The sequence below is a fragment of the Mus caroli genome, chromosome 18 (genome assembly GCF_900094665.2).
Source record: "Mus caroli chromosome 18, CAROLI_EIJ_v1.1, whole genome shotgun sequence".
Classification (NCBI taxonomy): domain Eukaryota; kingdom Metazoa; phylum Chordata; class Mammalia; order Rodentia; family Muridae; genus Mus; species Mus caroli.
In genome coordinates, this window is record NC_034587.1 from 50,286,886 (window position 1) to 50,308,528 (window position 21,643).

At 44.2% G+C, this 21,643-nt stretch overlaps 1 protein-coding gene across 6 annotated transcripts in view; it reads left to right on the forward strand.

Moving 5' to 3' along the window:
- Snx24 (sorting nexin 24) overlaps positions 1 to 21,124 on the forward strand; it is a 142,325-nt gene extending 121,201 nt beyond the window's left edge. For 5 of the 6 annotated variants that reach the window (XM_021150588.1, XM_029472100.1, XM_029472102.1 and 2 more), the window contains 4 exons: positions 13,605 to 13,699; positions 15,152 to 15,184; positions 15,713 to 15,777; positions 19,801 to 21,124. In XM_021150588.1, the coding sequence (XP_021006247.1) occupies positions 13,605 to 13,699; positions 15,152 to 15,184; positions 15,713 to 15,777; positions 19,801 to 19,868 (261 nt within the window). In that variant the 3' untranslated portion in view covers positions 19,869 to 21,124. Of the gene's footprint in view, positions 1 to 5,554; positions 5,639 to 13,604; positions 13,700 to 15,151; positions 15,185 to 15,712; positions 15,778 to 19,800 lie in introns of those variants that run through there. The other variant, XM_029472103.1, reaches the window with a different exon arrangement.
- The last annotated feature ends 519 nt before the right edge of the window (positions 21,125 to 21,643 follow it).

A 21,643-nucleotide genomic window follows, 5' to 3' on the forward strand; every position in this document is an offset into this window, starting at 1 on the left:
AAAAGTGATGGACGGGTGGACAGATGGATGGATGGATGATGGACAGTGGGTGGACAGATGGATGGATGAATGGATGGAAATATTGATAGGTATAGACTGATTATAGATTGATAGAATTGATAAGAATAAGAAGGAGAACAGTAACTAAATAAGTAGATAGCTGGGAAAACCAAGAAATGTGCCAAGAACCAGAGGGTATCACACGCGCTGGCTTATAATGGAAGAAGCAACACTTCTTCCATAAAGCTCAGACAGTAGAAGGCTGAGGGAAGCGAGATGGAATGGAAAGGTCAGGCCCATCTTTTTATTCTTCCAAAGATATGAAGGGCAGCTGTCAACCAAGAGGGAAGCTAGATGAAAGTATACAGAGAAAATGAACAGAAGGTATAAACAATGCATGGAGGGTGGGTTTTCTATTGTGGTGGATAGCGTCAGCATCTTCTGGAAGTTTGGCAAATTCTTCAAGACACAAAGTGTTAGGCTCCACCTAACAATGGCTGGCTAGGTTAGAAACTGTTGGTGGACGGAAACAGACAGCATTAACGAGCCTTCTGTGTGACCCTGGCAAAGGCTTTAGAGCCACTGTTACAGAGAAGAAGGAATAGGTTGTTGGGTCATATTCGGAGAATAAGAACTTGAATTTTAAGTCAACATCATGACTGAGACCCAGTTCCCCCATTTGGAGTTGGAGTTGAGTAGATAACCAAAAGCAAACAAAACAAACAAACAAACAAAAACCAAACCGAACAAAATAATAATAATAATAATAAAGAGAGCTAAGTTAGTATATAACCAAAATAATTGAACATGTGTTTAGTGTGTGATTTTTCTCACTGTGTTTGACAGCTTGTGTCAGAGCATAGGTAAGAGCATGCAGGGAGTCAAGCTGAGCAGAGATGTGCTGAGGAGAAGGAGGCATCGGGCTGGTGAGATCTGAGTGTTTCCAGGGGATGACTTTGGGGTGAATTCTGGAACCGTAACTTGCACAAGGACAAAAAAGCTAGGAGGTACCTGGGAGGGAAGAAAGCATCTGATCTGTAAGCCGAGGGCTCACTAGAGCAAAAGTTTCAGTATCAGTACACCGAAGTGCCCTGGATGGCAGATCAAGGTTATAGATGATCCCCTTGCCCTGCAGAGATAATCCTTTGAAAGGCAGGCTTATGCCAGCTCTGTATAAAATAGTCTATGGAACAAGTACATTCTTTGCCTGTGCACACATTAAGGGGCCTAGACGGTACAGCCTAGTTGGATTCCATACAAAACACACTTTCTGAAATTAATAATATCATAATTAAAAACAGGAGCACCCCTTTCCTTTTTGTTCCAGTTTCTGTAATAGATTATTTTGTTTATATAATAATAATATTTAATTGGATGTGTCAGAGTTTTATTTATTCTTAAATTAATTGACAAACCCCATATTCACTAGATTCTTACTGTGCCCCATGTACTGTGTTTATGGGCTTGAGCTGAACTTTACCATGAGTCTGTCCTCTGAAGTAGATACTGCCATTGAGCCTACTTATAAATGAGAGAACTGAAGCACTCAGGGCCCAACAAACTAACATGTCCTAGCTTGCTTTCTATTGCTCTGATAAAGAGCATCACCAGAAGAGTGTTTGGCTTATACTTGCTGGTCACAGTCCATCATTGAGGGAAGCCAAAGCACGAACTCAAGCAAGGTCAGGATCTAGGGTAGTAACTGAATCAGAGACCACGGGGAAAGCTACATACTGGCTTGCTCACTTTTCATTCTTACATACCCTGTGACTACCTTTACAGGAGTGGCACCACCCACAGTGGGGTAGGCCCTTCCATGTCAATCATTAATAGAGACAATGCCACATAAGCTTGCTTACAGGCAATCTGATGCCATTCTCTCGATTGGTGTTCTCTCTTCCTAGATGACCCTAGCTTGTGTCAAGTTGAAACACACACACACACAGCACACCACAACTAGGATATAGCCTAAGGTTAACTTCTGAAGATTTAAGTAAATAAATGTTCAAAAGGGCACACATCTCACAGAGCTCTTGTAAACCAAACTTGCCCTCTTCCCTGTCACTTCTCAGTAACTGTAAAATGATCAATGTCATTGATCGCTGGTGGCCCAGGGCTCTGCAGTCACCGATGCTTGAGGAGACACCTGTAGAGAGCTGTCTGTGCAAGCATAGGAATAAGTCTGGGCCCCCAGGAACCCCCTGCCCACTTCTGTCTCAAGGCGAGGGAGGCTTCTTACACAGCCTAGGGTGGTTTGTGTAGCTAGGGAGGCGACTGTGACAGGCTGTCTGGGTTCCTGTGGTTACCCATGGTGCAGCTCCTGAATCTCACGCCCAACACCAGTGACATCTGCCCAGAATGTTACCTTGAGACACCAGATGCCAGGCCTGAAGCTACTTCTCTCTATTTTTTTTTCTTTCTCTGTATTTAGTAAGTTATCTCTCTCTCTCTCAAACTTACCTTCAGTCGTTAAGATATATGTAGCCTACTAGAATATTAATGTAATTCCTTGTATCACTCAATAAAAAGCTGTTAGGTCATAAATGTTGTGACTAGAAAGACTTGTATCATCTTCCTGCACACAGTGCAAGAGCATTCCCTGAGGTCATTCTACAGTGTTTGGACAAGCTTTGGGAGGAGCTTAAAGAAGCTCTCCATTTCCTAGGGCCCCGCCCACCCTGTGTTAAGGCCCCTCTGGAGGGTTGCCTCAAGCTCATCAGCCTCCAGCTTCCCTTGCTCAGCTTCATGCCCTCAACCGTGAGCTGACTGCTTTCCTGTCCTGTGGTATGTGTTAACACCTGTACAGAGGGGCAAACACATCTTTCACATGTTGGTTATTTTCTTGTTTTTTTTTTTTGTTTGTTTGTTTTTTGTTTTTTGTAATATACAAAGTATGTAGGCATGGTGGGGGGTTTTGTTTGTTTTACATGTACAATTAAAAAAAAAAGAATTAACTTAAAGTACATATCAAAGTTGGTAGGTTTTTCCCCCCAAATATTCTAACTCAAGGTAGTACTTTAAATACAGTATCGAAATTCTGTCTGTCTTCTTTTGTCTCAGTCTCTGCATTTAGTAGTCTGTGGGCCAACAGCAAGCATAACAACCTGCAGCGCACAGACAGCAACGAAAACAAATGAGTTCAATGACAGCTGCTGTTTGTCTCTCAACTGTTGGGCCGTACAGCAGTAAATAATTTTAACTCTTGATTTATTGACTGAAGAATCCTCATGACCATGAAATCATAGCTAATCTCAAAGACCATGTCATGGCTGGGCGGTGGTGGTGCACGCTTTTAGTTCCAGCACTTGGGAGGCAGAGGCAAGTGGATCCTTGAGTTCAATGCCAGCCTGGTCTACAGAGTGAGTTTGAGGCCAGCTAGGGCTATACAGAGAAACCCTGTCTAAAAAATGAAATAGAGGAGGAAGAAGGAGGAGGAGGAGAAGAAAAAGGGGAGGGAGAGAGAGGAGGAGGAAGAAGAAGAGGAGGAGGGGAATGAGAGGAAGAAGGAGGAAGAGAAGAGGAGGAGGAGGAAGAGGAGGAGGAGGGGATCATATCCATGTTGCAGCAAAAGGTGGAAGGGAAGGGGATGGGGAGATGAACAAAAAGTGGGCTCCTGGAGCCTGGCTGTTCATTTTGGCAAAGCCTGCTTCTCTTTCCCACTCTGTGGTCATTACCATCCATCTATGGAGAGGACCACACTGCATCTTGATTGCTGCTGTGTTCTCTCCTCCTTGGTGTCTGTTTGGACCACTGCAAACCTATCTGTATTTGATGTGAACAACTCACTGACTGCATTTTTCATTGTAGCAGAGAGACAAGAACCTCCTCACACCCTTTTTTCATGGTCTTTACAGATTACCTTTTGGTTCTAGACCTAGGATCCACTTCCACCCAGGCCACTTTTCCTTCCTTGTATTGTTTCTCCGAGGACTTGCTCTGGGTCTCGAATGCCGTTGCCTGTTACACTCTCCAGCCAATTTCCATTGTGTTCCCACTAATGGACTTTGCTCATTTAGGGCTTTTAAGTCCATGTAAAACTATGCCTCTAGCCACAGCATTGTTTAACCAAGTGACATACAGCTGTGTTTGTAATTGCATGGATAGGCATCCTCTTAGCTATAGTGCAGTAGGGATGTGTGTACCCAGGAGGGCCCAGTCCTTCTCCACCATACCACTCTAGGTGTGTTGGAGCTGGGTCAAGCGGCAAAGGAAGAGAAGGCTAAGTAAGCCAGAGGCGTAAGCATTGGAGGAATGCGAGAGACATAAGAGAGCAAATTGTTTTCAGGCACTTTAAAAAAAAACCATCAATTCATCACCACCCATGGGCTGTGCTAATTAAAAATCTTTCATTAAAATCTAGTGTACTAAGGCCTCCCTCAGGCAACATCTTGCAAGTCCAGTTGTGATTTCTATTCCTTCCTGAAAAGAGTAGGATGTCGCTTCCATAAACATGGTGGATACATTTGTATTTAATTAATTTCTAGCTAAATCATTTGAGTAGCTTAAGTCAGCTTTGGCTTGCTTTGTAACACGCTGTTTTACTCAAATGCATTAGTCCACAGATCTTGGTTTTGACTGACAGGTCAGTAACTGGCTTATAATTGTGTCAGAGTTTGTTTGCTTGTTTGTTTTCCTTGCATCCTCAAGAAAATGGCAAATAAAGTGTTTTCTATAGTGTATAGTCAAAGCATAGTTTTATCCAATATGTTTGGTAACTTAAATTGATATATATAATTTTTTTTCTTCTCATAGAGCCTCATGTATACACTAGGAAAATGCTCTACCACTGAGCTATATTCCATACTTGAACAGAATCAGGCTGGCCAGAAGTGGCCTAGCAGACCTTGAGTAGTTTTAAAGCCTAGGCTTTGTTTTATTATCTTGAATATGTGTAGGTGTGTGTCTGCATATGGATGTGTGCACGAGAGTGCAGGTCTCTTGAGAAGCCTCTGATCCCCTGAAGCTGGCGTTACAGACAGCTGGGAGCCACCTGCCATGGTGCTGGGACCAAACTCATATCCCCTGTAGGACAGCAAATGCTCTTAACCACTGAGCCATTTCTCCAGCCGCTGCCTCTGGGATTTTTTATATACTAGTACAAATTAGTTGAGATGTTAAGATAAAATTTAAATCTGAAGAAAGGAATGTGTTTTTAAATTCCCATGACTGTTTTTAATTTATCTGTGGTTTGAGTTGAACTTATAAATACAACAAAAAGTATATATTGGGAAAAGTAAAACACTTCAAGAAAATTCAGTCACAATTAACCACTGCCCACTGCAGAAAAGTTTTTTAAATTATGTATTTAGTTTATGCGTATGTGTGTTTTGCACACCAGAAAAGGGTATCTGATCCCATGAGACTCCAGTTATAGACAGTTACAAGCCACCATGTGAGTGCTGGCAATGAACTCAAGACCTCTGGAAGAGCACCCAGTGCTCTCTAACAGCTGAGCCATCTCTCCTGCCCCAGAAATCTGCTTCTTAGGAGCAGGGGAAAACCAAAAAGGGAATGAAGACTTATGTTGAACTTGACCTACAGTGAATTCCTACAGATAAAGTCCTGCTAAAGCTGATTTTGAACCCCCAACTATAAAACCCAGGAGAGAATCAACAGCCATGATGAAGGTGAGTGAATGTGTGCACACACGGACACACACACATACACACACACACACACACACACACACACGGACACACAGGGTCACACACACACACACACACACACACACTAGATCAGTTAAGAAACATTTTAGGGATAGCCAAAGAAAAAAAATGAGTTCATGGCCGTTTGGATCTGAAGAATGCTACCATTGCCCCAGTTGTAGTTAAAATATACGTCAGATTCTATCACACGTATCTAGGTATCATACCCGCCATCCATGGAACATTACTCACAGGCCCTCAAGTCCCCTAGGAAGTCCTTCCCATAACCACCCTGCCAGCTTCTCTAGCTTCTGCTCTCCCATTCTATTATTCCGTGTTACTGTTTTTCCTGGCCACTTTTCAGGCTTCTTCTGTGTTCTTCCATAGGTCATTGACAACGTTGTACTTTCTGTTTAGAATGACTCATTCTCTTTACCCTTATTACCTCATTGAACTCTCAGCTCCAGAGTCCCTTCCCCAGGGAAGCTGTCCTTCTCCCTACGGGTTAATAAGGGCAATTTGCTACTAACGATCAGGGAGAATAGCTACTTCCTTTCAAGATACTAACCCTGTTTGCAGTTTCTTGTTCACTTACTATAATTACAGGTACACCATCCACTTCAGCTCCAGAGGATAAGCCCCAGGAGGCAGCACATTGTCTATGTACCTGGTGTCTATGTACCCTGTCCCTAGCTCTACGCTTATGCAGGGTAGAGACAGACATGTTTATGTAAGTAGATGATAATGCAGAAACAGAGCTTAATATCTGATATTAAAGTAGCCCAGAGGGCAGTTGATTTCCTAGTTGCTACAGTTTGGTAATCATCCATCCATCCATCCATCCATCCTTAAAGACAGAGCCTCAATAGATTGCCCTGACTGACCTGGATCTCTCTATGTTGACCAGACTAGCCATGAGCTCATAAAGATAAATCTGTCTCTATCTCCTAGGGTCCTGGGACTAAAGCTGTGTACTACCACATCTGGTCAAAAATTATAGAGGCAGAGTGGCACACACCTGTCCTCTCAACACACAGACGGTGAAAGCAGAAGAGCCAAGAGTTCAAAGCAAGCTTAAGTTACCTAATGAGTTCCAGGCTAGCCTAGGGTACATAGTGAGACCTTGTTTTTAAAAGAGATTTGGACCAGAAAGATGGCTCAGTGGGAGCAGGCACCCGACACCAATGCTGTTGTGAGTTTGATCTCAGTGACTCACAGGATGGAAGGAGACAGCTGATTCCTGCCCGTTGCCTCTGCCCTCCATTTTCACGTCACATGGACGCGCACACACACACACACACAATACAATACATTTTAAATGAAATTTTTAAAAGAATTTCTTTTAAACTTTCTTAACCCCAATCACATTATTTCTTTACAAATTTTTCATTCCTTAAGTAGGCCTTCCTTGGCATTCAACTTCCCATGTAGGTCCTTGGATTCTTCTTTTTTTATAAGACAGTCTGCAGAGGGAAGGGAAGCCTTAGCAGCCAGCTGTTTGAATTCTGTATGTAGCACAAGTTCTGCCAAGGCACAGGCTGGACATACCTTGGGGATGGGGTCACATCAAAACAAAGACTGCACGGGGCCCTGGGTTCTTCAGCTACACACCTGCTTTTTATTTTTCAAGAGGATTGCAATCTTCCTGAGATCTGTGAAACGCATGTTTTTTTTAAAAATCACTTCACTAGTTGGCTCATTGTATGAATTGTGACCGAGTGCCGAGAGGTAGCTAAGTGGGAGACTGAGGACCACAGAGCCTCCACGAGTTTGTAGGCTTGGGTCCCAGCGGACGGTGACACTGAGGCCCACTTACTGCTGTGAGGAGATATTGATTCCCCTCCTCCCCCTGTTCTCAGCGACTCCTCTGAAGTATGTATGGTGTGAAGCATCCTTCATAGACAAGAGAAGAAAAACTGTCACGGTGAACTTTGTCACTCCCCAAATCAGACATTTCAGACCAAACTGGATAGAATGGAACCATTTAGAGGACTCCCTAAAACCTCCTGACTTCTGAGACAAAGAGGTCCCCCTGCAGCTATAAAGCATCCTCACGGGGAGAGCATGCATGCAGTCCATAGCAATGGGGAGAACATGCATACAGCCCATAGCAACCTTATCGAGGAAAATATGTGTGCTGTGGATGTATGCATGTGCGCGTATGTTTAATATTATGAAAAGGTAATAAAAGGATCAAGCAACAGAGCTCTGCGCCGTGATCACAGAAGGTTAGCAGAGTGGGCTCATTCGAGCTTTCAAGATGATCTCTTCCTGTTATAATTGGCTGCTGGGTAGGCTTGGCCCTAACTAGAATGCCAGCGTTCGATTTCAACCGTGTCCTCAAGGAGACGTGTCACCATTTATGCTGGCTTCAGTGACAATTTTCTAAAATGGAAACTCGTGGGAAATCATTACAGTGTTTATCCGTCCCCCCTGTCGGATGGTGTTATCCTGTGATATTTTACCAGTGTTTTCCACCGCATGATGGCATCTCGCGGAGGTTAAGGCAGAACAGGTCCCTCTGTAATTTTGTGACCACATTTTACTTGCTGCAGAAGAAAGGATAACTGACAATTAAGTATTTGGGATGCCACAGAAGGAACCTGTGCAACTAATCAATGCCACCCTTTGGGACCGGGATTTTATAAAGCTGATAAGGTGGAAAAAATCGGGGGTTTGTGATTTGTGTTACATGATGATAATTGCACCTTTTCAATAAAAATGACATTTCTGGAGTAAACACTGAGCTGGCGAAGCTGTTGTACCAATGCCATTGTTTTTCTGCCCCATTCAGACAAGGGTTTGTAAATGGCTTTATAGAGTAGGACACACACACGCACACACACACATGCACACACACACACATGCACACACACACACATGCACACACACACACACACACACGCACGCACACGTACACACACACATACACACATGCGCGCACATGCATACACATGCGCACACACACACACACACATACACACATGCGCGCACATGCATACACATGCGCACACACACACACACACACACACACAATGCAATGTAGAGAAAAATAATAAAGTTTGGCCTTTACAAAGCATACTTAGTTGCCCAGTTCTAATACTTATTGGAGTCTTAATATTTATTAGATGCCGTGATACCCAAGTGTGTCATTATATTACACACTCAGCATGGTCCAGTAATTTAACCCTGTTTCCAGTGTCATCGTATTCACATGCATGTATTTGAGACATATTCTGAAATGATAAACTGGAGGGGTGAAGAGTCATAGCTGTGCTTTCGGGTCACCTGTGGGGTCTCCCACCCCATGTGTTAAAGGGCTCGAATCCAGCTCAGTGTTTAGTCTTTCTTTTTCCACACTGGCCATTCTCCTAGTTTCACTGAGCAGGCTTCAGCGGGAGGTCGGCCTTTTCCCTGTTGAATGAGACAGACTGCTTTGAACCTGCTGAACTACCAGTGGATTACCACTTGTTACCAGCTACCCTTCATACTGGAAGAGCCACCTCTCCTCCCCCAACCCACTACTGTCTCTTTGTTTGAGCAGCCTACTACTTTGGAAACCACAGTCTTCTGGTTACTGTCATCGCTGCCTCTGGCCCTTCCTCGGTGTATAGGTCTATCACACTCTTTCTCTCTCTTGGATTGCAGCGGGAGGGAGGGGCACCTGCACTGAGTGAGCTGGGGGCATTCAGCTCTCTTGATAGCTCATAGAAGAAGCCCTTCATGCTGACCCCACCACTGGAGACCCATAGCATTTCAGTGGAAGCGGCTACTCTCTGTCTTGGGTCTGTGATTAATCGTGCCTCTTCCAGTATTTTTCTCAGTGCTTAGACCTGTAAAATGCAATGGGATTTATTTCTGGAGTTTTCTCTAATTTGTCCAGTTCATTTTGAATTACACTGTCTTCATAAATTATTTTCCAGGCCTCACATGCCAGCTTTGCAGGAATGGGTGAGCAACGTAGAAACCCTGCTCCCAGGGACTTAGGATAACAACTAAACAGCACTGACCCCAGGACCTTAGAGCGTCCTGCCACCAAAATGCTTCTGACCTGACAGATGTAGAGGTCTGGGCTTCACCAGTTGGAGAGAGTCAAATCTTTTCCCTAACAGTTACTCAGGGTTAGGAACCCTACGCACTGTTGTCACACTCTGAGTTGTATGTAGAAGGCACAGAACACGGAAGCAGTAAACGTGGAATTCTTCGTAGAACGAGTCAAGGGATAGATCTTGGTCTGTCAGGGAGAATCCTTTATCATAGTGACTTCGAGGCTTAGACAAATATTTTTAACCACAGTCCAGAGCTACAGACAGTGATGTGGATGGAGCACACAGTCCAGCGAGGTCCTGTTTGACAGGAGGGAAGGCCCCAAACAGGAAACCAGTACATCTTTTGGGAAGCTTGTGAACAGCACTGGTCTGTGTGTCAGGTCCCAGGCCAAGTGTGAGTGCTCAGGGAGCTGACTGTGCAGCCTAGCTAAAAATGGGGGGGGGGGCTCCCCTCTGCTAGGCTGTCAGGGGTTTACATCGCCTCTGGGGGAGGGGGAGGGACAGAGGGGGAACAAGGGAGAGAGAGAGGTGGAAGTGAAGGAGTGAGACAGACAGACAGACAGAGTCTTAGTTTTATCCAATTTTGTTCTTTTTTTTTTAAAAGGATCCACAAATCACATATGACTAAGATCTGTTCACTGCATAGATAATCATCCACGTTTTCTAAGTGGGTAAAATGAGTCCAGGATCAAGACAGCAGAGAACACACAAAAGGAAGAGAGTGAAATCTCTCACATGCCAGTTGTGTGCCAGAGACTCCTGGAGATGTCTCCTTGAATCCTCATGAGAACCCCCTAAGTACAAGGAGGAAGGATGCAGACCGAGTCCGTCTACTACGAAACCCACGTGCCTTGTGCACCCCACTGCCCGGAGAGTAAAAATGAATTCCATCAAAGATTAACAAAGACCGGCAATCTAAACCAATGGGGACATGATTTCATATTTAAAAATGTGATTTTTTTTTTCAGTGCAGCTGGGAGTTTATCTGGGGAATAAAGTTGGGGGATTCAAAGCAGATGGGTTCTGGGAAGATGTGGGATGCGTCAGGGCGTGGCTTTGAAAAGCAAAGGTCGCTCCTGAGACTGAGCATTTCAAGCACTGAGGATGGAAATAGAACAGCTGAGAGGCCCCACTGGCTGTCCCATCTCCCGCATGAGATCATGTGTTTATGGCCCGAAAGGCTGAGTTGACCTAATTTAATTCCTTTTTGGCATCTCTGTACTAATTAATGACAGTTGTTTCATTTGTACAGATTATATTAAATTAGGTGGATTTTTCATCTTTGGACTGATTCTTTTTTTGTGCAAGGTTTTCTAACAGAGCTGAGGGACCCTTCCTGACCACAGAAACAGAAAGCCTTACCCACACCCCCAGCACACGCAGGTGCCACTTCCTTTATGACACTAAATGCCAGAGAGAAGCTTGACCATTGTTCTCTGGAAAATATAAATTGAGAATGTCCAGGGAACAAGAAATAGATGCTTCTAAGTTTCTAGAGTTTTCTGTATTTCTTTCTGCCAGGATGTCTTACCTAAAACAATGTGGTCATCTGTTTGGAGAACCCCAGGGAGAGTGAACAGAATTAATTCCTGTCCCTGTGTGCAGTGTAAACAGCTTTTTGCCTGTCTTTTGTCATTAATGATCATGCTGTGGATGTAGCCAGTGCATTGTAAGCCAATCTGTCAAGGCAAATAAACAATTCACCTTGTTAAAATTCCCTAAATCTTGCATTAATAAAACCAAAGTAACCCCCTGAACACTCAAGAGATGTCTCCCTCTATACTGCGTGATGGATGGTATGTCCAACGAGCCTGGAAATTAAGTAGTTCGGGTCATTAAAAGTGTCCCACACTTCTTATTGATTTAATTTATTTTAAAAAGGTAAGGGCAGAGATAAGGATTTTGTATCCTCCTTCATTTTAAAAAAATTTTTTTTTTTTTAAATCTGAAGGTTACCACCTCTACAAGTAGTTAAAACTATTACTGGAGCAAATTGCCCCATATTTATCACAGCGTTAAGTTTTATTATTCAAATGACTGTTCCATCGTCCCGTTAAGCAGTCATCTAGGAATATCTTGGTAGTCCTTACAGACTGTGTCACAGCAAAAAACATCCAGAACTTCTAGAACTACTGAAGCGAGCATCTCTGGGCAGCCAGAAATCCCCTTGGGTAGATGGAATTTGAGATAAATGTCAAACAATTTGAAAGAAATGAACTGAAATGTTGGGAATTATCTCTGTAGGCAGAGAGCCCCTTCCCTCCTTTTGTCTTCTCAAGTTTTTTGTTTTTCTCATGCATAATTAGGAAAAGGATATTATATCTGAGATGGGGGTGGGTGTGCATGGGTGGGTCAATGGGAGGGAAAGCATTCGGCATGGTGCAGTATTTTAACTACCACCACACGCTAAGTTGTTTGAGCTACGTGTACCTTCCTTCTTTATCCCATACTCCACTGAACACACCACCCTGTTCACTGCCGTATCTCAACACCTGATACAAGGATCGGTCGTTTATTAATTAGTCCAATTTATTTCATGAGTAGAGTAGAATTCCCCATCACTTTCTTCTCCTTTCTCTTTCTTTATTCCTTCAGATCTTTCTGGAACACTGTGGGGTGTGAGGGATGGTGACAGCTCAGACACCATAACTTTCCAGATGGGCCATCTCTGGGACCTGAACAGCAGGAGAATTGGGTACTTCAAGGCAAAGGCAGGCCTGGCAACCTGTGTGGCCCTGAACCATGTATATGGTCTGAAATGAGTGGTAGGACTCCAGACTTGTGAGAAATGGGGCTACTCATCATGGAAATGATGGTATGCCCAAGACGAACAGAAGCACTCATTTGACCTAGGTTTTTTTGATGTTGTTTATTCTGTATGTAGCTGTTATGGCTGTTCCTAAGATGACGTCAGGTAACATTTCACAGATTCTCATCATTCTCTAGATGACATGCAACATGGTCATTTCTAACTGTAAACTCAGCACTGAGGAGGCCAAGGCAAGAGGATTGCTTTGAATTCAGGGCCAACCTGGGCTAGATAGCGCACCCTTCGCTCAGAGGACACGCTGAAGAGGCGTTCAGAGGCCTGCAGTGTTTTTCCTTAGTTGGGGGAGAGGAACAGGCATCAAATGTGTAGTCCATTGACACATGTTGGCAGAATCTTTAAAAATGCATAAATATGAAAATGCACTCCGTACTCCTCGACATTGCATAATTTGGTCCTCGGCGTGCTGACACGTTTATGCCATTATGCCAGCTCTTTAGCAAAGCTATTTAAGTGGAAGAACTTATAGATTTTTTTTTTCGATAGATACCCTGATTTACACTTAGTGGTAAAGTTGTCACTGACCCTTTAAGTGGAGCTGTCCAGATGGCAATAAATGTCAACTGACCCTAGTAGAGAAGCAGGTGGTAACTAAGGGCTTAGACTAAATCTTCCAGATGGGAAAACTGCAGGATTTCCTATGAGTGGTGCTGTGCTCTGGAAATGTAAATACTTTATCACTCAATAGCAAAAAAAAAAAAAAAAATTTGATTTGTGGATCTTAGCAGTGTTGCGGATATGCCTGGGGTTGGACTGTGCAGGCTGGATCAGAGTCTCTGTGAAGGCAGGGGCCGGGTCCAGTGCTTCCCCAGTGAGCGTCTGTTAGCAAGCATCTGAAGGCTGGAGACGCCTCTGTAAACCTGCACTGAAGCAGTAGATAAAGCGCAAGGTGTAGCATGCTGTATAGATGGACGCCAGCCTGAACCTGTGATGGGTGGCCTGGAGACCACCCCTAGATCAGTCGTGAGGAACGTTGCCGGGGCGGACGTTGATGGACAGTTATGACTTTTTGATAGCGTTCTTTTGCTTGGTGGCCTAAGAGACGCCCCTCCCATTTCTAATTCTTTCTTTCTGCTTTCACAGGCCGTCATTTTGGAGAATGAAGAGCTTCCCAAACTCTTCCTCGACTTCCTCAATGTACGGCACTTGCCCTCTCTACCGAAAGCAGAAAGCTGTGGGTAAGAACTGCCGCTTACCTGAGGGTGTGTTTTTAAAGTTACTCTTCAAGAAACGGGTTGCTCTAGCAGATACCACAGGGCAGTCTGGCCACACCTAAGCTCTTGGTTGAGGTACAGCTCTCTCATCCCTGTGCTTATAGTGAGAAGCATCCCTCCCGAGTCTTCATCTCCATCTTGTAGCAGATAGTCCTGGCAAAGCCATACTTACGCATGAGGAATTCACCTGTCGAATAATGGAGTCACTTAAGTGTCACAGATGGTAATTACAAGCCCGGACAGTGTAACTGAGAACAGTCCTTTGACTTGTGCCAAGTATTCATATAGCTTTTTAAAGATATACTTTTATTGTTTAAGTCTGTGCATGTATCTGTGTGTGCTTTGTTTGTAGAGGAGGTGCCTATGGAAGCCACAGGAGGGCACAGTCCCTCCAGAGATGGAGTTACAGGAGGTTGTGAGCTGCCCAGCATGGGTGCTGAGATTCAAAGCCAGGTCCTCTGGAAGAGCAGCAAGTGCTCTTAACCCCCCCCCCCCCGGCCTCGACATCTCTCCAGCCCCCATACTCTATAGGTTTAAAGCTATAGATGCTGACTTTAGAGATTATTGATCCAACACCCCTCATTTCGTTGTGGGTCAGAGGCACAGTATTTAAGTGCTTTTCCCAAGCCTTGCAAGTGGCAGAACCCAGACCTTCCACGGGGGCCTGCTTTCTTTGACTGCTGCTTCTCCCCCAAGAGCTCCGAAGTGATGGGTTCTAGTCCCCAGTCCCTGTCAACTGTAGATCTAAAGGTGCAACATCCCAGCAGCCAGAAAAAGTTCTTCTAAAGAATGAAATCTGCAGCAAGCCAGGCTGAAATCAGTCAGTGGCAGTGTGGCCCAGTCAGCCAGTCCACAGAGAAATAAGGCAAATCCAGCAGGGGAAAGGGCTCTACCCATCTCCCCCTTCTGTCTCCAGTCCTTACTGAGATCAGACTAAACCCGAGCTGTCTGCTGAATGCAGGGCAGTAGACACCTGTCACCGCTCATCAGAACTGTTGCCTCAAGGCCCTTGCCGCTCACCTCAGAGCCTGAATCATGTTCCACACACACCAAGTAATCTCTATAGCCAAAGTGTTCTGTCCCAACCCTCCCTTCCCGGGAGTGCAGCTTCATAGAGATACACAGAGACATTAACCGTACAGTGAAAATTAGGTCTTCTTACTTCTATTTCAACCTCAAGAAGAGTAGAAGGCCATACGATTTTTAAGTGATCTTCAGTAAAATTGAAACCTCCAGAATCTTCCAGGCTAAAAATGACTTAAGATGAGTCACTGACCATGCTGTGGCCCAGCATGCTCTCTCGATTTTTCTCTTTGTTTCCCAATTCAGTGCTGAGAATATGATTTTTTTGTTTGGTTGGCACAAATATTGGCCCAACTTATTTGGTCTTTTTCTTTTCTTTTATAAACATTTCAGATCTTTTGATGAGACAGAGTCTGAAGAGTCGAGGTAAGACCTTAGTCAACCAAGAGTTAGGATAATCAGAAATAAGACTGCAGTTTATGAAGTTTGTAACCACCCACGGAAGACGTGTTTAAAGCCATGTTTCCCTTGAAAACCTTTGTTGGATGTTGGTTTTAAGGTGATAAATATTTGATAGGGATTTGCATGAGGATTTGATAGAGAACTGCTAAAATTGGGAATGAAAATAATCAAGAGCCCCACATGGCTTCACACAAACAATAAGAATACTGTTTTACTTCTCATCAGATCACGGAGTTGTGGGAAAGTACTTCCCGACAGTGGCACCTACTGCAAAGATGAGTGTCTGTTTCATCTCCCAGAGAGGAGTATCTGGAAGGCAATTGCACCTCCCATAATTCCCCTCCATGTTTTGACTGTTATTCACCCACACTGGTAGATGCAGAGACCTGAGGACGTTCCCACCAGCAGTTTGATCCCCTCAAAGCTAGTTTGTAGTGTTTTCTGTTTACCATCGTCCCCTGATGCTGACATGCCTGTTTTTGACCTTTCCAGCAAGCTGTCCCACCAGCCGGTGCTGCTGTTCCTTGGGGATCCATACGTCTTGCCTGCAGCCAGCGGTAATCAAACCTGTCATGTGCTACAGCTCTTTACTGATCTGCCCCCGCACCACATAAACCACGTTTGTAATACGGGTCTAACAGAGTGACATCGGTCCAGGGCTTAATCATCTGCCAATAAACCAGGGCTCTCGGAGTAAGAGACATTTAGAATTTTAATTGGGGCCAGCCTTTTCAGGAGGAAATGTAATTTTTCTTTCTCTCTTCCTGGCCTATTTTGAACGAGAGAAAGAAGGGATAAAGGTTTTAATTTTATTTTTCTCCCCACCCCCTTTTTTGTGATGTTATTTAGACTGCTGTTTGTTTTTAATCTAGATGTCAGAGTTCAGCCCCAAGGTTCTAGTCCTTCTTAAAAAGTCTCCTTTCCAAAAGCCTTGTGTAATTTTTGCAGGTATACCTGTGTTCCTATTTAGATTTCAGTGTCTTTGGTGGTAAACTAGACATTTTTAAGTTGTATATTTTAAGTGCAACTAATTGATTTAAGTGTAACCATAATCGATATTTTAGCATGCATCCTTTTACAGTTCCAATCCCCAAGAGTCCTTCTCAAAGTGTTCTCCTATGTACCATTCCCAGAGGGCGTTCTCAGGCATAACCTACAAGCAGCCTTATAAAATAGGCTCAGCAGGTAATATCACTGGCTAAAGGACAAAATCCAGGCTCAGGGATGTGGTGACTAGCCAGGCTCAGGTGGACCATCTGAGGCCTGGGCTTTCCCTTTCTTTCAGCATATGGGGTCTCCAGCCTCTGAGAATCACAAATATGACAGCCACACGAGAGCACAACAAAACCTTCCTACAAACTGGAGAGAGGGGGCTGTCTCAGTAGCATGGGGCTTGTATTAAGATCACCCCACTTAGCTACCAGTAATGGAAAGGTGGCCAGGACACAGACGGAGTCCACTAACAGACTCCTCTGAGTGATCATAGAGCTGCCTCAGCTGTAAAGAATACGATTTCATGGTGGCCTTTTGTGCATGTCTTCTCGGTAAGGAAGAGTTGCTGCTCTTAAGAATCGCTTCCTTGTTTGATGTATTTGTATATTAGCTGGTGACCTACTAAAATATCATATTTAACAGCAGTAGTACAGCCTGGTCTAGATTAAGTAGCCATATTATTTTTTAAATGGCTGCATACATAATTTTTCTAGGGATTGTCTATTCAGATATTTCATGCACCTATCCAAAGTTCCTGCTGCAGTAGAGAGACCCAGACGGTGACTGGATAGGAGTATCGAGGAGCTCGGTGGGAGGCTCGGCGGACATCTGACTTGCCAGCCTTATATCAGGCTGTATAAGGTTATTAAGCAGCACCTACCATACAGCGTACATTTTCACAGTGCTGACCAGACAAGTCTCTGGGAAGCAGCGTCAGGGGCAAAGGTGAAAAGAAGGAAGACTGATGTGTGTGTATTGTTGCTCACTTGATCGTGTGGACAAAGAAAACAAGGGAAATTTTATTGAGAATAGCTGGAGTTAATGGGTTTGGTGGTCAGGAAGAAACGGGGGTTCGAAGGACAGCCTTCATGCTGTTTTCTTAGAATTTTGCCACACCCAGTCTTAGAAATCTGACGCCTCTGGCCTTAGAGAAACTTTACCTGTATCATACTGTGTTGTTAAGATGATTTTCGGCTCGTGAAAGTCAGTATTCCTGAAAATACTGAATGTGGAGATAATCTGGAGATCTACGGACTCCCATATACAGTGACTCTCTTGACATTTCAGACGTCTGTCTAAACATCCTTTTAGAAAATGCTAATACTCAGGGCTGGATAGGTGATTTTTATTGGTAAAGAGATTGCCACCCAAGCATAAAAATCTGAGTTCCATCCACAGAACCTACATTAAAAAAGAAAGAAAGAAAGAAAGAAAGAAAGAAAGAAAGAAAGAAAGAAAGAAAGAAAGAAAGAAAGAAAGAAAGAAAGAAAGAAAGAAAGAAAGAAAGAAAGAAAGAAAGAAAGAAAGAAAGAAAGAAAAATGCCAGTCATGGTGGTGCAAGCTCTATAAGCCAGCACTTTAGAGGCAGGTATAGGAGGATCCCGGGAACTCACTGGCCAGCATGGCTGAATCACTGTGCTGTCAGCCACTGAAACCCTGTCTGCAAAAACAAGGTGGGCACTTTCTGAGAGGGACCCCGAAGGTTGATCTCCACCTTCCATATGCATGCACACACATGCATGCATACACACACATTAGCCAGACCATTGCTTCAAATACACAGATATATAGTGTATTGCAGGCTTTTAAAGATCTGACCTGTGAAAAAAGTGTGTGTGTGTGTGTGTGTGTGTGTGTGTATGTGTGTGTGAAGCAGAAAAGTACACACTAAGAAAGCCAGTGTCTCATCCAGAGACAGCTCACTACTCATGTAGTGGAGAGATTTGTTAAAATGTTTTACTTGTATCATTTGCTTGCTAGCACCTGTCCTATGGCCAACCCAGAAGGTCCCAAACTGAGCTGACCGGCTTCTAGTCCACCCTCCTTCTTCAGCATCCCCCCAAACCCTCTGGCTAAGTAGACTTCAGTTATTACCATTTTCTTCTCCTTCCAAGCTTCCCCCTCTCCTTTCTTCCAGCCCCTTTTGTGAGGCAGAGTCTCACCATAGACTATATAATTTACAGTCACTATATAATCCAGGTTGGCCTTTATCCTGACTGAGGTCCTGCCTAAGCCTCCAATTCCTGCAATCACAAGCAAGAACCACCACCACCCGCCCCCATCCAGCTTAATCCTTGACTTCTCCCTGTTATCCATAGTCACTTGTGGGTGTCATCAGGCACACACAATTCCTTCCTCAATCCATCCACTTCTCCGTGTCTTGTGTCAGGATCTCCCTCTGCACTGTGGCGATGACCACGTGGCTCTGTGCCCACCTCACACCTCTCCAGTACGTTTTTCTGAGTGGCAGTCAGTCTTCTCCTCAAAATTTTATCTTGTCTCACTTCTCTTAGAATCCCTCAGCAACCTCGGTATATTTCTGACAGAGAGCGGACTCCCACAAGATCTTCTCAGGGCTGACCTGGAGCCTCCCCTGCTTCTCCAAGGAAGCTCGGTTCCCTTTTGCATAACTTAACACGAGGGTAGCCACTCTATAGGGGATGGATGGATGAATAAAGGTAGTAAGGTATTGGCCCATTTGCATAATAACTCTAATATATTGGGCCATTTGCATAATTAACTCTAATATATTGGACCACTTGCATAATAACTCCATTCAGGGCGCTCAGCTTTCACCTAACTCCCGATGTAATTGTATGCAGATCGAAGCTTAGACATACTAGCCGAGCCACGGGAAGACTGAGCCCCCTGCATAGTCCACACTACTTTACCTGCTCTGACATTAGAAACTGGTGCAGCCCACTGTGGATACCATTGTGTCCCTTTTATGCCTTCTGCAGAAATGAGGCTGGTTTTTCACGTTTGACAGACTGACTTGTTAGAACTTGGCCCTTTCCAGTTAAAAAGACAGGCCCTGTCTTTCTGTCCTTGAGACGCGTGCCCACAAGTACACACACAACTTGGACTGAGTGCCTCCCTAAGCCTCGGTGGAAAAAAAACAAAACGCAGCCAAGTATTCCCAGTAGAAATCTTGGAATTCCTTCAAGTGTATTGAGATTTTGTTAGAAATTGAATTGCCAGCGTGATCCATCTTCCTTGTGAGGAAAACACCCAGATAAAGAACAGGGGCCTAGCGGCATTAGCCGTTAGAAGAGCAGCCCCTGAATCGATACACTACAAATCTGGCTGTGCAGTTCTGCTGTGCCTGGTGGTAGCCAAAGTGGCCTCTGGCTTGACAAATGGGAGCGCGCGCCCCTTGCCCATGGGTAAATGTGCCCAGGTAGTAGACCTGACCGCTGACACTGTGGCCTTGATCTCTGACCTTCCTTCCCGACCAAGAGCAAAGGGCTCTCCTATGCAAACTCCAGAGAGATGTGGTGGCTCTGACCCTTTGTCCCTCTGTCCATAAAACACAATTGTATGTTGTTGATGCACGGAAAGAAAAGCAGCGTTCCTCTGTTTTTCAGATTTCCCAAATGTGGTCATCGAAGGAGTTCTTCATGGGATATTTTTCTCTCACCTGCAGCCCAGGTAGAAACCCTACCCGGCTGGAAGAAGCTGAAGCGAGTGTCGATGCCGATGGCAAGAAAATCGATATCTCTACCAAGTTAACCGAAACTCTGAGACACAAAAGCTCTAGCTAGTGGGAAAATTCACAGTCCCAGCTTCCTTTGGAGCAGGGACATTTCTATTAGAATGGTGCTTTTAAAATTAGAAACTGAACCGGGGTGGGGTCAGTTTAAGACCAATTATTTGAGAAGTGAAAGGGAAATTACAAGAGAGGTTAGGAAAAGGAGGCCACAGTGGATTACTGGGAGTGCCGAGTGTCACAAAATAGAGCCAGCCTCTGCTTCAGTCACACTACCTGCTAATTGGAAATCATGTCCGGAGTCACGCTGTGATACTGAACAACTTCGGTGGCCTTTTGTTCAGACCTTGGACACCCTCATCTTTGCGCCATGAGAGTTCTCTCAGTGGGGGATACTGTATTCTGGCGTGTGGGCACCTGAAGAGTATCCTGGAACCCACTGAGCCGGTCTGAGGATCCAGTTATACTGACAGTAGAACACACTTTCATTTCCATTACAGTGGGGATGCCTCCCACCTACAGATGAGCTGCCAGCATCAGTGCTTGAGATGAAATGGGTGTTGGGACCACCCTTGAGAGCACTCTAGAAAGGCGCTGTATGGGAAGTCTGACCTCCCTCATTCTCTCCCTCCAGTATTGGAAAGTATGAGTGCTCCTCTGAAAACCAGCTGACACCCCTGGCGAAGTTCCAGGGCCCGTTCCATATAGAAAGTACGTACTCTAAACACTAAAATCAGACTGCAAAATTCTTGTCCTGCAGGAGTGGGACGTGGGGTCACAGTGGCCATAATAGGAGCAAACAGACTGTGGCACAGTTCCCTCAATGGTGTACACCCACGCCGCTGTTCAGGTTCCTCTTCACTGACATCACGTATGGATTAAAGTGAGTTAGATACTCGATGCTGTCTCTCCACTGGATGTCAAACAGATGGTCATCTTTCACTTAGTGATGGGGCAGAGTGCATATGTCCTACCTGTGTGTATATGCTGATGAACAGCCTACTTACGGTTATGAATTTTCATAAATTTAAATGTGGGAGAAAATATTTACAATTAAAATACCATGTCATGAATTTTTATTAGAGCCTAAACCTACAGATTGAAAGCCTGCTGCAAACTTTTAAAAAATAACATTTTTATGATGGATTGTGTAATCACATGTTGGAAATAAAGTAACCAGGTGTTATCAAAAAAAAAAAAAACTAAATAGTGAAGTACTATAGATACTTTTTAAAATGTTTTTAAGTTACTAGCTATTTTGAGTTAAATAAAAGCAAACAAAAGTAAGTATTTGAGTTTGTCTTTTCCCAGAACTCTCTTTCCACAGAGACACACAAATACCAGCCATGCCACATTTCACGTGGTCATGAATTTCTGATCTGGTGGGGGACAAATTACTTCATCCTTTATTACACTAATGGATCCTCATTAAATACCTCATGATTTACCAAATTAAAAATGTCAGAATAAATAAAGACCAAACATATAGTAGTATGCTACTCAAAACCCCCTTTTAGCTGACAATGGTGGCTCGTGCCTGAGATCCCAGCCCTTGTGAGGCAGAGACAGGATTGCTCTAAGTTTGAAGCCATCCTAGTTTAGACAGCTAGTTCTAGATCATCCAGGGCTACATAAAAGTCCTTGTCTCAAAACCAAGACACAGATAAGTCATTCTTTTTAGGAAATCAAATGACATATTAGCAATGACCTTTTAAAAAAGT